The 18,955-nt window shown below is 32.0% G+C and overlaps 1 protein-coding gene and 1 pseudogene across 1 annotated transcript in view; one reads left to right on the top strand and one right to left on the bottom strand.

The window, feature by feature from the left end:
- LOC127728099 (eIF5-mimic protein 2-A-like) overlaps nucleotides 1-18,955 on the top strand; it is a 33,435-nt gene that overhangs the window by 2,733 nt on the left and 11,747 nt on the right. Inside the window, exons 2-11 of the mRNA XM_052235327.1 lie at nucleotides 2,898-2,965; nucleotides 3,836-3,918; nucleotides 4,589-4,682; nucleotides 5,249-5,358; nucleotides 9,500-9,565; nucleotides 10,100-10,235; nucleotides 11,017-11,126; nucleotides 11,477-11,563; nucleotides 13,277-13,360; nucleotides 18,785-18,850. Coding sequence (XP_052091287.1) covers nucleotides 2,905-2,965; nucleotides 3,836-3,918; nucleotides 4,589-4,682; nucleotides 5,249-5,358; nucleotides 9,500-9,565; nucleotides 10,100-10,235; nucleotides 11,017-11,126; nucleotides 11,477-11,563; nucleotides 13,277-13,360; nucleotides 18,785-18,850 — 897 coding nt within the window. The 5' untranslated portion in view covers nucleotides 2,898-2,904. The remainder of the gene's footprint in view (nucleotides 1-2,897; nucleotides 2,966-3,835; nucleotides 3,919-4,588; nucleotides 4,683-5,248; nucleotides 5,359-9,499; nucleotides 9,566-10,099; nucleotides 10,236-11,016; nucleotides 11,127-11,476; nucleotides 11,564-13,276; nucleotides 13,361-18,784; nucleotides 18,851-18,955) is intronic.
- On the bottom strand, nucleotides 6,400-7,921 carry LOC127728159 (uncharacterized; annotated as a pseudogene).

Raw genomic sequence — 18,955 nt, 5'->3', positions numbered from 1 at the left:
CCCTTTCGATTTTTATATATTTTAGATTTTATGTTTCCGAGTTACAGGGTTTTGTTCATAAAAAAAGGGGGATTTTCCAGTTTTCTGACAAAAAATCAAAAATGCTTTCAGCAGTTCTTATGAAACTTTGGTGAATTGTTTATATCTATTGATGTAAGCTCTGTTTAGAATTTTATAAATTTTACATTTTACATTTCTGAGTTATGGGGTTTTATTCATTAAAAAAGGGGGGATTTTCCAGTTTTCGGACAATAACTCAAAAATGCTGTCAGCAATTCTCATGAAACTTTGGTGAATTGTTTATATCTATTGATGTAAGCTCCCTTTACATTTTCATAAATTTCTAATACGACATTGAGAATTAATTGAACTTTAATTGTTTAAAGTCTGACAACAGATTTACTAAGTATTGAGCAACAGCACAGTGTATTGCACAACAGCAAGAAATCTTTAATTGAATATAAATTCAATTCATACAACCAATTTCAAGTTCTTTGACTACATTTCTTCAGAAAACTATAATATGTCAAATATTTAATACAATCCAAATTCAGACCTGTATCAAGCTTGAATATTGTGTCCCTTTTTGCCCCAACTGTTCAGGGTTGGACCTCTGCGGGCGTATCCAGCTGCGCTCAGCGAAGCAGTTTATTTTTATCTTCAGGATGCAACTGGAACACCACATTTATTTTTATTTGGCCTTTGCAGGTTATTCTTTTAAGACAACAAAAAAACAAAACTAAATTAATTTTCTCAATAAACTATTGACATCATGTGATTTTTAAGAGATGGGGCCTGATCACCATAACCTTAAATTAGTAAATCGGAAAAATTATCATGTGAAATATATATAATAACAGTGTTCTCCCCAGGATTTTTTTAAGGCGCAAAATTCAAGGGCGTGTAACTCTTTTTTTAGAGTGATCTGAAGCAATAAGTCATAAATCATGACATGCAATATGAATTATAATGCTTTGTGTTATGTGTTTAATAATGCAGAGTATTAATGAATTACAAGAATATATATACGAAATAAATTGATTTTAAACACAAAAGTTATTTATATTCAGTCAATTAAAGAAGTCAAAATATAAATATTCATCTCTACTCTCTGCTCCTTCTAGGGATATTGTTTCAAGATAGTGTTATTTTGTTGGACAGTCTGTTCCTCAACTTTGTCTTTATCCTCTTCAGGGTTAAAAATTAAACCCCCACTCACAATAACTTTTGCTTATACCCCCTTTAACATTTCTAAGCCATGAAAACTCAGTCAGCCACTTGTCATTGAAACCAGAAACATGGTGCTTGCTTTTATCAATTGCTAAAACTTGAGCTTGGTTGGGATTAGGAGAAGCAATGAAATCTGCTTATACTGACAGTGTAGACGGAGGTGTATTCCCCTTTTCATTAGAAGTCATTGGTCTGAAAAAAACTTCTACTTCCATCATCTACCTTTTGCTTATAATTCACCCCTTTGTTATTTGCAGAGAACATGTTCATTCAGAATTAATAAAATCGAATATGGTTAAGCATGTTAAGAAGATATTTGGTATACAACTTTTTAAAACAAATTTTTTTTATAAATGAACAGCTGACCAGTTTCCGTAGTTTCACATTACGCTTCCGTGCGTATTATTGTTTAATCCTATCTTTGGCAGATAGATATAAACGAAACTTTACAAATATGTTAAAGTTAAAACCATTGAAATTATTTACCAGTGACATTACAATGTATACAGAAGCTGCAGCGATTCTGTACCCGTGTTGATTGTCACATATTTCCCGACGCACGGATTCACGATCGATGTTCAATGATCATTTTAAAATTTTTTAAAAATATGACAATTTCAGACGAATTTACCTTGCAAGCAACACTTTTTCACTTTCTATTAAAGTAAATCACTCCTCATTATCTTTAATCAAACTTTATTTTAATTTTTTCAACTACTAATACTTTCATTCATAGTTTTCATCTCTTTAGCAATGTGTATTCAAATTTATCATGTGTATTCAACACGTTCATTGGTCGTGTTTAAATAGATTCTTCTTCTCGACCAATGAAAAAATTCGTTATATAAATGGTCAAGTGATCACACACACGATGCGTAAATACAATGTATTTGCGATCTAATTCTTCAATTTCTGCACTGAAGTTTTTAAAACTTTTAATTTTCTTCAAAAATATCTATCTTCTTGATGATCATTTACGCTATTACCTGATAACATAGTCCGATAAGGCTGAGATAAGCGTGGCTCAGGTAAAACTAATTATCAGTTATTGCGTAACACTGACAGACCCATCAGCGGTGATCAGTAACTTGACAATTTTAACCAACATTTATAAGGAAAATGTGAAAATTAACACGCTGCGGGATCAAGTATGAAGGGACAGCGGCCAATTAAGACGCTGCGGGATCTACAAAAATATTATGAAGGTGCTGCGGCACCGCAGCGTCATATCGGCCTGGGGAGAACACTGAATAATAACATTTATATAAAGAAAATTGCTATGGGTTACAAATTGTAAATATCTTGAAGTTTTATTTAATGCACATGTTTCCATCCATTTATATCAATCTACCTTTAAGTTAAGATTTCATAGTCCCAAATGACCAATCTCTGACCTAGAAGTGACAATATAAAATATAAGTGTGTCTATAGTTCTATGAGTGTTTTCAGGAGGATTGTTATTCTTTTGTGAGAAACCGAATCAGATTTTTAAGAAATTTTGTTCATACTAGAAAAATCTTTATGAATGGACACCTTAGAAATAATACAATAGAATTTGCAGGGCCAAACAAGCACCTAAATGTACCTTGTCCATTTTGAATTTTGTAAAATGTGTAGACATGCATGCATGCAAACATTGTTTTATCCTGTTATATTGTTCATTTTAGAATTTTTATGAGTCAGAAGGCAGAAAAACCGTCATTATCAGGCACGCGTCTGAAGACCCGGAAAAGGGGTAAGTCATTATATGAAGATAGTTTAAATAAATCTTCATTTGTACTCTTAATTTTATTAAAGAATTGAATTTTTGTACATGGATATGATTGAACAGCATAAAATGCAGTAAATTGTATTGTAAATTACTGAATTACAGAATTGTTCCTGTTAAAGTTCATTTAAATACATATAAAATAATCTTTAAATTATTTTGATCAACATTTGGCATAAGTACATTGTATGTGAGAAAGAGGCTTCAGAACATTTTTCATTAAGGGAACTTGATTGGCCTTTTTTTTTGTAAGCATGTCTGTCAACAAATTGATACATGTATACTGCTTTTTAAAACCAATCACCTCTCAATAGTTGTTGAGATTAATGGATTGTTATGAAATATTTATAAAATGTTTGGCTCTTAGAATGTGCCTTTCATTTTTCAAATAGATTAATTAAAGACCTGTTGGTGATGTGATGGGACTTTGATAAAAAAAAAAATGTCAATTTAATTAATCAGAATAATAGAAGTTTGCTGTATTTGGTCTTCACAGAATTACAAACAAAAAATGTATATTGGTTCTAAAAAACAAACTGTCCATTAATTTTGAAGTTTTTAGATTTTTTGTTTCTGAGATTTTGAGACTACAATTGCAATCTTTTAAAAAATTCAGCAATTGCATGCACTGCTGGTGATAACTGAATCTTGCTTAAGAGATTTTTACAAATGTACACAGTCATTGTCAGTGTTTTGTTCTATTAAGACATGCAGTATTGCTCCTTTTCAATTTTGATGAATTTTAGACTTGTCATTTTTGAAATAGATTATTTATATGTTTACATAGATTATCTAATGTTAAACTAACACATAAATAATTTTCAATGCTTCTTCCAGATGAAAAGGAGAAGTACGATCCTTCATTATTCCGAGATGCAATTATCGCTGGTCTTAATGAAACAGATGGTGATTTAGACCAGGTATGTAGAATGTTCAAAATACCTCTTGAAATATATATTTATACATAATAATCTTGCCAAAAAAAACTGAGAATTCAACAAATTGTTAATATATTTTCAAAAATCAAAATTTACAAGCTCATCCCAAATGGCCCGAGAACACAATTATTTCGTAGTGCATTTCTTTTAGACAATAAATTCAAATTAAAAAAATCGCACCTGCTCTATCTCAAAAAGATTTTTACAGTGTAGTATACTACTATTGATACAAATAATATCAAAATTATAGAAACTTCTACCAGCTCTAACTCAAAATATTGACAATTCTGTGTTAAGGGGGGCTAAAATTCAGCTTGACAGCTTCAGACATTCTAATTTTTGACCTTTTTTAACGACCAAATCACTACCTAACATAAAGATTCAGCACCCAAATTTTTTTAACACATAATTTCATCCCCTTAATATTTCATGCATAAAATATCAAGAAATAAATTGGGAAAGTGTATAAAAAAAAAATGCAAGTTATACACTGTTCACACTAGGGACTATATTCGTAGACAACGAAAACCAAAGGACGATAACTGTGTCCTTGGACCAAATGATTAATTGTAACTGCCTTAAAACAAAAATATCTTTTTTATTAAAAAAAAATAATAAATGAAAAATGAGTTCAAATTTCTAACAATTTCAGGTATCAAAATACTTAGACACGGCAGGGGCCAAACTTGATTACAGACGTTATGCAGAGGTCCTCTTTGACATACTCGTAGCTGGAGGACAACTTGGTAAGGACGAAATAATTTAGACAAAATTTGTCCTATGGAAAAGTTTTCGCCTAAGCTCTTAGATAAAAAATATGCTGGTGTAAACATTTTCCAGAACCCTTCTTAACATAATAAATCGAATTAGTCATTGCACTTTTTAACGCTGCCAGGTTTTATTTATTTCCCACTTTTTTTTCACCTTATCACCTTTCATCTTGCCAGATTCATATGTGATGTACATGTACCGATAATACTTTATAGTATTTAAATGTATTTCAATATGCAATTGTTTCAACATGCTTCCATTTTCATTAACAGATAGGTGCTTGTCACTGCTTGATCAATGTAAGAAAGGTAAACAATGTTATAATGATGGTATAGATATATATTTAGAATGATTTTCAACAGTTTCTGACAACAGTTGAGTTGTTCTGTATATGATAAGTAAATTCAACAGTGACAAATTGGAACAAATATATACTCAAGAGATGCTCAGAGAAAGGAGCAAAACATTATATATAAATACTTTCATATTTCATTAAAGAACACTTCCTGTTAGTAAACTGTTAAGTAATTTATATTTTTAGCACCAGGTGGATCTATTGTTGAAGATCCTGACCCTAACAAATTATCTAAGACTCATGTGTGTGTTTTTGGTACAGAAGAGTCCATTGATAAGCTAAAAGCTTTTTATGATGTAAGTAAATAATCTCTTTTAAAGAGGTACTAAAACGCTAAAATCATGTTTGTCTTATTCTAAAGTTCGTATTTAACGTTTAAGAATGCAAAAAACCCGATAAAATTCCGTTTTGTAATTATCGAGATATTTGCAAATTACTGTCAGTTTGTCATTTGAACACCTGAACGATTTAGTAAAACACGCCACTACAACTCACTACTAATATCCAACGGAAGTGACGCATAGTGGGTCATATACATTAGAGACAGATATGTAAACAGGTCAGTTCGCAAAGTGAAAGTACTATCGTAAAGGTGACAATTATCAACTGACATTGCATTTAGAATATTTATTGACGTTTATTAATTTGTTATATTCCCATAATTAACCATGGGAAAGCGTTGTGCAGTTGCAGGGCGCAGTAATTCCACCAAAACTGGACATTCCGTACACCTGTTTCCTAAAGTAGAACGACAACGTGTCTTGTGGATACGTTTTGTAAAACTGACTCGTGTTGATTTTTCTGAGCCATCTAAAAACTCTGCTATATGTAGTGCTCACTTCTCAGACGACTGTTACGAATTTGACCGAATCAAATTCAAGGAGTTATTTGGTTTATCCACAAGCAAGAGACTTTTGCCAAATTCAGTGCCAAGTATTTACCCCAAAAGACCTCTGACGTGCTCAATGAGGGATTTATTGCTGAACCTAAGAAGAAACTAAGAACATCTGCAGCTCTACAGAAAAGAGAAAGGGTCAAGGTAAGATTAAAGAACTTTTTCACAATTTTTGTTCTTTTCTTGTATGTATATGTACGTAATAATACACCCTTTTGTCTATTTATTATTTTGTTTCATTTATTTGCTGTCTTGTTGACGCACACAGTACTCATCTCCTTTTATTCATAATTCAGTAATATGGTTATAACCCAGGCACTTTTAATACATTGTAGCTCTTTATTTATTTTTTAAATGATATGAAATAGCTCCTTGTGATATTTTCCAATTTTGATCGCTTTGTTTAGTGAAGGTTATAATAATATAATTATCTTTCAGGATACATCAACACACTGATGAAATCTGTAGGAAAAATAGTTGAAGGGACAAATATGCGACAATCGCCAAAAGTACCAATGCAAGCACCAAGACCACTCTGTGCTGAGTACATACATCCACTAAAAACAGATGCTATACTAGAAATGCAATCTCGATTTAGGAAGCCAGAAATGTAGATTGAACATCTAATAAAGAACAAGTGCTATTTTTGTAAACATGACATTTAATTTGTATAATAAATATTGAATGCTTGGAATATTTGTACATATATATTAATGTTTGTAAAAAGTCAATTTATGCTTCTTCAAAACCTTTGTACTGGTTTGACTGGAACTTGTTTCTTATTGCAATGGTAGCACATGCTGGGAGTCGAACACGTACAGACTTTCCAAGATATCCCCAACCCCATTTTGCCAACTGACGATAGGCTGTATAACGATTTCTCCTAAAAAAAATTAAAACATTTATATTATATCAATCAGTTTTGGGGAAATGTATCTTGTTTTGGCTTCAGTCAAAGGAAACTATTGACATGTGCATTTGCACTGTATTTATTATTATCTTACCTCCTATACATTTCTAGGAATATGATTGGTTTAAAGCATTCGCATGGTGTATATTTCATATTAGGTTAGTAGGGGGGGCTTATTTCAATACACAGTTAGTAGTGGTGTTACATCCCTTTATAAAAACAACACGGTGTTGAGGAAAAATCTGAAAGGTTTCAACAGATGAAGAAATTGATGATAAACGATTGAAATAAATTCATAAAACACATTTAAAGGTAACAAGTTGTTATTGTTGGCATTTGTTTTTGTGTAGACAAATGGAAGTAGGTTCTAAATACTAAGTATTGAAGACTTAATCACTTTGATAGGCCGCTAATCTAAATACCACATGTGAAGATAGTCGGTAAGATAAATTTGTTACACAGTGTGCTAGTGACCTAATACGATGTATATGGGGTCAGCAAATTCCATATGTGGATTCAAGCTTCGCTCTCACCCCATATGGAATTTACTGACCTCATATATATCGTATTAGGTCACTAACACCATGTAACTAATAATATTTATCAAATATCACCTTATTTACTGGCTGTTAAACAAAATGAGGTCTCTGTAAATTATTTGATGTTGGATTGCTTATGCATCTATATTTTGTCTACGTCTATTATCATGATTATGTTATTATGTATATATACATGTATGTGATGAAGCGTTATATAGTAATGAAAATAAAATTACTATTTATTAAATTATAAACTCACTCTTCAGTTGTCACTTGAATCTCTCCATACTACTGTCTGTACTGGTAATATGCTGTTTCCAGTACATACTGATTCAGACACACCGGCTCAAATCCAGGATGCTCTGTGATGCATAGTGTAGGTGAAGGTAGTTCCTCCATTTTGTCTGTCATTCTGTTTAGTTCTTGACAGCAAATGCCTTCATTTGCTGTTGGCATGGATTCACAATGTCCACAGTCACACCTGCAAAGTAAAATTACATTTTAAAATCTAAGAAAATAAAAGTAGCACAATGTATTACATTAAAAACACCTATACAACTACAGCACAATGTCGCACTAAAAATGCAAAAAATATTTGGTATATATGATGTTGACATAAATGTGGAAATAATTTGTTAAGTCTCATATATGTATGTTGGAATGTTATGGCCAGAGAACTACATGTAGCAAGAGATCTGACACTTGATAATTGGTTTTCGAACAAGTTTAAAAGGATTTTGAAAGATAAAGAAGTTTAGGTTTTTAAACATTTATTTTCCAAAGACAAAAATTCAGAGCCTTCAATTATATTTAATTTAAATAGAGGGTGGTAAATTATAATGACATAGCTGTAAGTTTAAAAGGTGGGTAAACTTATGAATGCCAATAAATTCGTGAATTAGCCTTTGTATCAGATACATGTACATATAGATCTGTCTTTTCAGTTAAATGCATGAAAAAAGTAAAATTTCATAATAGCAATAGTAGAGAAGTCTGCACATGAATGGCTTAATTATTTGTGAATTTGTTGTTCAAATGGGTTTGCTATTTAATCAAATGTATTTTCCTGTCTGCAGCAATTTAAAACCATTTAATATCAAACAATTTTACATACCAGTTTGTATTTCCCAATCAGGGTTCCATATCGACGTCCCCATTTTGCGTAAGATCTTCATCATTTGCTACTTCCCTCTGAAAGTTCTGGCTCAAACTGATAAGGTTGAATATCTTCTGCTCGATCACCATCTTCAATGCTTTCAAATGAAGAGCTTTGGAAGGATAGCGATAATTCAGAGTTGTTTTCATCCATGTTTACGTTCGTACTGATCAAAATGAAACAAATCTCGGGAGTTACTCTGTATACATCACTTCCGGTAAATCTCCTTTTCAGTGTGTTTCCAGAAGTAGCGTTGATTGGATTTTGCATAGGTAAAAATAATCGACCTTCACACGCTATTTTCTCCGTTATTAGACGACCAAATTGAATCGGGTTTTTTGCATTCTTAAACGTTAATTACGAACTTTAGAATAAGACGAACATGATAATAGCGTTTTAGTACCTCTTTAAAAAAAAATTAGAGAGTTGATCTCACCATTTCTTTTAGATGTTTTAAGAAATATTTATTGACATGTAATCTTCTTGTATATATTGATGTAAAGTTGAAACTCTTTTGTTGTATAATAAGCTGCCTCAATGGTCTTGTAGTAGAACGCTCAGTTTGTTGACTGGACCCAAGCTGAATCAAACAAAAGACTTTAAAATTGGCATTTGCTGTCTCTATGCTTATCATGCAGAATCTAGACATAACAGCAAATTGAGAACCACTTGGGAGTGAAAATAATGTATGTCTGTAGAATGACATGTGTTCCTGTTGACTGTTATCGTGTGACTCAACACAAAGATTCAAAAAAAGGTGTCTGTCTAGTGCTCAGCAGGGTATATTCAATATTTATAACATTTCTTAGTAAATTATTTGATATTTTTGCACACAGATAAGGTAGATATTATATCTTACTCATTTATCATTGTAAATAGTATCACTGTTTTTATAATATATGAAATTGAAGTAATGAAACATTGTGATGTATTGTAGATTTTCTATAAACTTTTGAGAAGATACAAGTACTTAGAGAAATCATTTGAGGAAACACTTAAAAAGGTAATAAGAAAAACATTGTAATGGTCACATATCAATGATCTACTTTTAGCTTTATGCTGATGCTGTATATCTGGCAAGATTAAGCAAAAAAAAAAAGTGATTTGATATTCCAAAATTTCATAAAATTGCTACTGTTAATTTATTGCAAGTAAACTTAGTTTGGAACTATAGTCTATTGTTAAAGGTGGCAAATATAAATAAAAAGTATATGTGTCTCAAGTGCAGGAGGTCATGGGTTAATCCCTGGTTGGACCAAATCTAAGACTTTTAAAATTGGTATTTACTGCTTATCTATCAAACATGTGGCATTTAGGAGAAAGAGCAAATACTGGTTGGTTTCAGAGTCTAAATAATTAACTGGTGATATTTCGTCTGCACACTGTTACCTTGATAGCAATCACGTTAAATGTCTGACATCGGGTTGTGCAAAGCAGTATATAAAGAGTATATTCTTGTCTCATTAACATTTTATCCTTCTGAATATGCATGTAATATTTGCTAATAGATTCAGATGTATATTTTGTATATTTTCAGTTGATATTATTCTTAAAAGGATATCATGAATCAGACCAGAGAAAACTGGCAATTATTACAGGAGTATTCCTGGCCACTGGTTTCTGCTCAGCAAAAGTCTTATCCAATTTGTTTGAGGATCATTTGGTTAAAGATGGTAAGATACTGTTACCATTTATTTTTACAGACAGGAAACCAGTATTTCTTCCTGTCAAAGATTTCTGTTACCTTTGCTTTGTGTTTACATGAACATTTATGCTACTTTTTCCATTGTTAAATCAGTAGTCGAGAACATTATACAGCCATTTTGATTTGAACATTTTAAGGGGTGATCATGGTGATACGGGGCATTAAAAAAGCTGCTGTTAACATTTTGCTGCAGTGTAGCTATCTTGTTCATATAGGCCTAAAATATTAGCAAACATTGTCATAGTAATTTCTATCCTCAAAACGCCTGAACAAACAGATTTTAATTTAAAGTCATCTCTGGAGAGACAAACTTGCATAGATTTTTTAACATCTATATTTGTAAAATATATATAAAAATAAAATTTTTTAAAATGCTGGTATTTCACTAAATTTAACAATAACTTCCCATTATCCAACCAATTTCATGGATAATGAGATTGTCTTTGACATGGTTATGGTTGACATTTGATTTTTCTAATAGGATTTAACTTTGATTGTTTTTTCTTGATTTAATGTGGGCTTGATAATTTTATGAATTTCTTTAATTATTGTTTCGGTTTCAGTTGACACATGAAGAAATCTATATAATGGGGAAAATATGGAATTGTTGAGTTTTATCTTTGATGCAATTTCTAATATGCCCGCTCAAATGTATTTTGGAGTTTTCACGCTGACAGATCTGTTGTTTGTGTACTGTGACTCATCCTAAACTAGCCAGTTTGTCCAATATATTTGACCTCTTTATACAGGTTTATCACTGGATTTTGCCACCATGATGTTTAGAGTTTGGCTTGAAGAACGAGACATACAATCAATCAATGGAGCATTGAAAAAAGCTCAGTTAGATACAAGACTGTTGGTAAGTTATCAGATGAGAAACATTTCTTTTAAAAAGATTAATTTATAAAAAGCAGGATTGATGAATTTTAAACAAATAATAAAGACTAGTTTTAGTAAAGACTAAAATATAACCACATGATCTCTTATAGAACAATAAAATAAATAAATATGTTGTGTTTCTGGTATTTGAAGGGTCAGTCATTAACACAGTAAGTTTGATAAGCCAAAAAAATCATAACCCTACATAAAATGTTTCTTTTACCACAAATCCATAAAGATCACAGTTGACCATTGAGGTCAAGGTTCTTATATATTTTTTTTGTAGCATATGTTACCTCATTGTCATTTTGTGTTAATGTTATATTTCAGGAGCTGTTTCCCTTGAACAAGAGAAGCTTGGAGAATTTTGTTGCTCATTTTGAGAAGGCTAAACTGTCACCTATTGCTGACATGCAGGTACATATATTGAACTATAGGGTTATTGCATGAATATTGGTGAATATTGTCCTTAGTATTTTTATACGACCGCAAAAAATTTTTTGGTCGTATATTGGTATGACGTTGGCGTCGTCGTCGTCGTCGTCGTCATCCGAAGACACATTAATTTTCGCACTCTAACTTTAGTTTAAGTGAATGGATCTCAATGAAATTTTACCATAAGGTTCAATACCACAAAAGGAAGGTGGGGATTGATTTTGGGGGTTATGGTACCCACAGTTAAGGAATTAGGGGCCAAAAAGGGGCCAAAAATGAGCATTTTTGTAACTTCCAGACATAACTTGTGTGTTAGTGTATGGATCTCTCTGAAATTGTTCCACAAGGTTCCATATCACAAAGGGAATGCTGGGATTGATTTTGGGGGTAATTGCCTCCAAATTTTAGGAATTAGGGGCAAAAAAGGGGCAAAAAACAAGCATTTTTCTAGTTTCATGACAATAACTTGTGTGTAAGTGTATGGATCTCTCTGACATTGTATCACAAGTTTCCATATCACAAAGGGAATGCTGGGATTGATTTTGGGGGTAATTGCCTCCAAATTTTAGGAATTAGGGGCCAAAAACAAGCATTTCTAGTTTCATGGCAATTACTTGTGTGTAAGTGTACGGATCTTTATGAAATTGTACTACAAGGTTCCATATTACAAAGGGAAAGCTGGAATTGAGTTTGGGGGTAATTGCCCAAAAAGTTTAGGAATAAGGGGCCAAAAAGGGGCCAAAAATAAGCATTTTTCTAGTTTCCAGACAATAACATGTGTTCAAATATATCGATCTCTCTGAAATTGTACTGCAAGGTACCATACCACAAAGAGAAGGCTGGGATTGATTTTGGGGGTAATTCCCTCAAAATTTTAGTAATTAGGGGCCATAAAAGGACAAAAAAACAAGCATTTTTCTAGTTTCAGGACAATAACTTGTGTGTAAGTGTATTGATCTTTATGAAATTGTACTGCAAGGTTCCATATCACAAAGGGAAAGCTGGGTTTGAGTTTGGGGGTAATTGCCCTAAACGTTTAGGAATTTGGGGCCAAAAACAAGCATTTTTCCAGACAATAACTTGTGTTCAAGTGTATGGATCTCTCTGAGATTGTACTGCAAGGTACCATACCACAAAGGGAAAGCTGGGATTGAGTTTGGGGGTGATGAATCATAAGGGGGTTCAAAAAATTGGGGGGGATTTTTTTTTCATTTTTTTTCCTTAAAATTTTCCATTTTAAATTGGTTATTTCTGATTTATATATAAAAGCAAATAATAATGATATGGTTTGAATAGGTAAATTAAAAAATTTTAAGTTCTTAGACCACTTTCATTCTGTGTGAGAAACCTATGCTGTGTCAAATATTTAATTACAATCCAAATTCAGCGCTGTATCAAGCTTGAATGTTGTGTCCATACTTGCCCCAAATGTTCAGGGTTCGACCTCTGCGGTGGTATCAAGCTGCGCCCCAGCGGAGCATTTTATTTTTTAATGTTAGAGAAAGCTATGTTATAGTTCTTTTATATTTGGAAAGTGCCAATCTGAATATGTATATATATATCTACATATTATGTGGGAGGCATATCTCTGTCAACAGTTTTATTACATTTGTTGCAATCATTAAAATGAAAAATGTTTACTTCATTTTAGGATGATTGATTTATATCTAATTGATTTATTGCCTTTTATTACAGAAAGCAATTTCTACTTCTGGGATAAGAAAAAGTTTACAGAAACAGTTGGGAGAAATGATTAAAGATGAAGAAAGTGTTGAGGAAGTAAGATTTTGAACAAGATACTGAATCTAGACTCTTTTTTTTAGGCTATTTTTTTTTTTAACTTTTGTATATTCACTAATAAAAAAAGGTTTTTACTATACATGTACATATAATTTGTATTATATACTATTATGCATTTAATTTATAATAATACAAAGAATCATGATCCTTCTAAATAATGTGGAAAGATATGATCAGTGGTCATTATACATTTCAGGGGTGTACCACAGCACCTCTCTATTTCCATCTCCCTAGGACACTGGAAGGAATTTCTTGTTGTACATGTACTTCAGGCTATTCAACAAATTAAGGATGTTCGCTACTCTGTTTCAAAATAACAAGCTTTTTGAAAGACTGTTATAAATTGATACTATATAAATAAAGGAACTAAAAAAACAGAAAAAAGTAAAGGGTCCATGTGCTTGTTTTTATACGACCGCAAAAAAATTTTTGTGGTCGTATATTGGTATGACGTTGGCGTCGTCGTCGTGCGGCGTCGTCGTCGTCGTCCGGCGTCGTCCAGCGTCGTCCGAAGACACATTGGTTTTCGCACTCTAACTTTAGTTTAAGTGAATGGATATTTATGAAATTTTACCACAAGGTTCAATACCACAAAAGGAAGGTTGGGATTGATTTTGGGGGTTATGGTAATAACAGTAAAGGAATTAGGGGCCAAAAAGGGGCCAAAAATAAGCATTTTTGTAACTTCCAGACATAACTTGTGTGTTAGTGTATGGATCTCTCTGACATTGTACCACAAGGTTCCATATCACTAAAGGAATGCTGGGATTGATTTTGGGGGTAATTGCCTCCAAATTTTAGGAATTAGGGGCCAAAAAAGGGGCAAAAAACAAGCATTTTTCTAGTTTCATGACAATAACTTGTGTGTAAGTGTATGGATCTTTCTGAAATTGAACTACAAGGTTCCATATCACAAAGGGAAAGCTGGGTTTGAGTTTGGGGGTAATTGCCCTAAACGTTTAGGAATTTGGGGCCAAAAAGGGGCCAAAAAACACATTTTTTTCTAGTTTCCAGACAATAACTTGTGTTCAAGTGTATGGATCTCTCTGAAATTGTACTGCAAGGTACCATACCACAAAGGGAAGGCTGGGATTGAGTTTGGGGGTGATGAATCATAATGGGGGTTCATAAAATTTTTGGGGGGGATTTATTTTTTTTTCCTTTTTTTTCTTTTTTTCCTTTTTTGTTTCTTTTAAAATTTTCCATTTTAAGTTGGTAATTTCTGATTTATATTTAAAATCAAATAATAATGATATGGTAGGAGATACACACCAAACAGGATGTGTAAATTATTATATAATAAGTATTGTGCAATAGCAAGAAATTTTCAATTGCACAGTATTGCACAATAGCAAGAAATCTTCAATTGCACAGTATTGCGCAATAGCAAGAAATCTTCAATTGCACAGTATTGCGCAATAGCAAGAAATATCCAATAGCACAATATTGCGCAATAGCAAGAAATTGTCAATTGTACAGTATTGCGCAATAGCAAGAAATATTTAATAGCACAGGATTGTGCAAAAGAAGATACTTCCTATAAATTGCTTATTTCTTGACCAATTTCAATGGGGTTTTATTCTTGATTTCATGGGGTTCTTTAATATGCTGAATCTAACCGTGTATTTAGTTTTTGGATTTTGGGCCCCGTTTTTAAATTGGTCCACATTGAGGTCCAAAGGGTCCAAAATTAAACTTTTTTTGTTTGATTTCATCAAAAATTGAATTATTGGGGTTCTTTGATATGCCGAATCTAACTGTGTATTTAGATTCTTAAATTTTGGTTCCGTTTTCAAATTGGTCTACATTAAGGTCCAAAGGGTCCAAAATTAAACTTAGTTTGATTTTAACAAAAATTGAATTCTTAGGGTTCTTTGATATGCTGAATCTAAACATGTATTTAGATTTTTGATTATGGGCCCAGTTTTCAAGTTGGTCCAAATCGGGGTCCAAAATTAAACTTTGTTTGATTTCAACAAAAATTGAATATATGGGGTTCTTTGATATGCTGAATCTAACCATGTATTTAGATTTTTGATTTTTGGGCCCCGTTATCAACTTTGTCCACATTGAGGTCAAAAGGGTCCAAAATTAAACTTTGTTTGATTTCATCAAAAATTGAATTATTGGGGTTCTTTGATATGCCGAATCTAACCGTGTATTTAGATTCTTAATTTTTGGTTCCGTTTTCAAATTGGTCTACATTAAGGTCCAAAGGGTCCAAAATTAAACTTAGTTTGATTTTAACAAAAATTGAATTCTTAGGGTTCTTTGATATGCTGAATCTAAACATGTATTTAGATTTTTGATTATGGGCCCAGTTTTCAAGTTGGTCCAAATCGGGGTCCAAAATTAAACTTTGTTTGATTTCAACAAAAATTGAATATATGGGGTTCTTTGATATGCTGAATCTCACCATGTATTTTGATTTTTGATTTTTGGGCCCCGTTATCAACTTTGTCCACATTGAGGTCAAAAGGGTCCAAAATTAAACTTTGTTTGATTTCATCAAAAATTGAATTCTTGGGGTTCTTTGATATGCTGAATCTAACCATGTATTTAGATTTTGGATATTGGACCATAATAGGTGAATGTCCAATTTAAAATTTTTAAGTTCTTAGACCACATTCAATCTGTGTTAGAAACCTATGCTGTGTCAAATATTTAATCACAATCCAAATCCAAAGCTGTATCAAGCTTGAATGTTGTGTCCATACTTCCCCCAACTGTTCAGGGTTCGACCTCTGCGGTCGTATCAAGCTGCGCCCTGCGGAGCATTTTATTTGATATATAAGCCATTGAAAATTTGGCGGGAAATAATTCTCTCTAGACTTTTCATACATTTATGATTGGCACCCTTTTTCTATGAAAAAATATGAAAAAATAACAAGGATTTGATAGCATTTTCAAATATGGCTTTTTAATCTATATGTAATAAAATTATGAAAAGAAAAGCAGGGGTTAACGGGGAATTTTTTTAATGGCACTACATGGAGAGAACCAGAGGATTCCGAATATCTGGCAAAAATTCAAAAACAAGAGGAGCGGATATCCTTAACTGTAGGGATGAGTGGATATTTTTAAGGCATTTTCACAAAAAATACCTCAACCATACTCAAGGTTAAGGTGCAAACGTGTCCTGAATGCATTATTTTCTGTCTGGATGTGCCATATCAGGAACCTGTGAGTCCAGGGGACATGTCCTTGTTACATAAGCTGAGTCCTATCATCATCAAGATTATCTTTATGCTGTTAAAATTTATTCTTAAATTAACCATACAGTTTAAAATTGAAATGATTTTAATGACGAATTGAAAATGCCACAGAAATTGTGCCTCTATTTTGAATATAAACCAGATGTATTAAATGAATTATAAACTATGAAATAAATTCGGAATTTTGTTTTGATTGATAATTGTTGTAATCTTGTTATTTGGTATGAAATCATGTTCTGTTTTACTATCTTGAATTTTTTTAAAAGGGGGAATGTGGATTACATTAATCAATAAAGCATGGGTTCTTCATAAGTAAATCTAAATTTTATTTTGCAATCTAAATTGTTATTAGCATTTGCTGAAAGGTAATTAAATACTGCAGTTAATCATCTGAACTTGATCAATGTATTCTCCTGTCAGGTATGTCTACCTGTACATGTGGTTAGCGATCATTAGAGTGATATCCCTAGAGAATTAAAACAGTAATTAGAAGGACCCTTTGGATTATGATACAAGAGGGGTTATGAAATTACAGGCATTTGATTCTAATTGCAAAAAAAATGGCACCAAAACCAATTTCGACTACACCTTTTAAACATGGCACATTATTTTAACGATGCTTGTCCATGGAGGAGATTATTTGAAGATGACAGAAAAATAAGTTAAAAATTCGTAAGGGTTTTGCGGAACCCAGTGTCTCGCCTACTTTTGCTGTTTGTCGCAGGCTCAACAAAAATGGGGAAAAAATTATTTAAAATTTTCCTCTAGATATTATCTTTTGATTGTAAGAAGTTCTGTTCAAGTTTGGTAAAAATCCAAGAAGGTTTATGAATCTAATAAATGTTTTAAAATCTTTACTGCAGACTGTACGTAATGTTAACTGGAATAAAAACCCATTTATAAGTAATATATGGAAAAACAGGAAATAAATTTTTACAAAATTTCCTTCTAGATACTAGCTTTTGATCATAAACAAGCTTCTGTCCAAGTTTGGTACAAATCCAGGATAGTTTAAGAAAGTTATTAAAATTTTGAAAGCTTTAACCACAGAGTGAATGTAATGTTAACTGGCAGAAAAACTCAGTCCATTTATAAGTAAAATACGGATAAACAGGATTCTTTTTTTAACAAAATTTACTTTTGAATACTATCTTATGATCACAAACAAGCTTCTGTCCAAGTGTGGTACAAATCCAGGATAGTTTAAGAAAGTTATTAAAATTTTGAAAGCTTTTACCACAGAGTGAATGTAATGTTAACTGGCAGAAAAACTAAGTCCATATATGAGTAAAATATGGATAAACAGGATTTTTTTTTTATACAAAATTTCTTCTGGAAACTATCTTATGATTATAAACAAGCTTTTGTCCAAGTTTGGTACAAATCTAGGATAGTTTAAGAAAGTTATTAAAATTTGAAAAACTATAACCACAGAGTGAATGTAATGTTAACTGGCAGAAAAACTAAGTCTATTTATGAGTAAAATACAGTTAAACAGGTTTTTTTTTTTTTACAAAATTTACTTCTGGATACTATCTTATGATCATAAACAAGCTTCTGTCCAAGTTTGGTTGAAATGCAGGATAGCTTAAGAAAGTTATTAAAATTTGAAAAACATTAACCACAGAGTGAATATTTGTGGACGCCGCCGCCGACGCCGTTCACGGAATGTAGGATCGCTATGTCTCGCTTTTGCAACAAAAGTCGCAGGCTTGACAAAAATGGTGGAATACCATCACAAAACAGGTCATGCACATACCTGATTTATATATTTGTTCAATTCTCCCAAAATAGAGCAGCAGTAGTCATAAAGTAGTTAAATATAACAGTTATAGTTTTAACATCTTTCATACAGCATAGCGTTGATAACAATTTGTAACGTGCACATACAAAAAATTGAAATGAAATATTATAACCCAGTTTTCACCCTTAACCACAGGCCCAGTAGCCCAGCTTGAAAAATTGTTTTTGGGCCTATAAAAATCATTTCTACATGCCAACAGATTATAACTAAAAATTTTCAAAAATTGAGCTTGGGGCCTGTAGATTTAAAAGTTTATCGTAAAGACTGATAACCAGAACTAATATTAAAAAAGATATTACATTAAAGATAGAATTTTTATTAAAATGTTTACAAAAATTACATTTTAAAGCATTCCAAACATTATTTGTTTTTATCTAATTTCAGATGCTACGGTTTATACATGAACAGATAAAGGACAATAGTTTGAATGATAGTGAAATCACTACAATGGTAAATATAAAAAAAAAATATTACAAAATATATGCTAAAAACACTCACCATAAATGTCATTTTCTGCTGTGAACTTTTTTTTTTTTTAGAAAAACTGAACCAATA

This window comes from Mytilus californianus, unplaced genomic scaffold (assembly GCF_021869535.1).
Source record: "Mytilus californianus isolate M0D057914Y unplaced genomic scaffold, xbMytCali1.0.p SCAF_2, whole genome shotgun sequence".
Lineage (NCBI taxonomy): Eukaryota > Metazoa > Mollusca > Bivalvia > Mytilida > Mytilidae > Mytilus > Mytilus californianus.
Note: the sequence above shows the minus strand (reverse complement) of the source record. Positions and strands in the feature narration are given on the sequence as shown.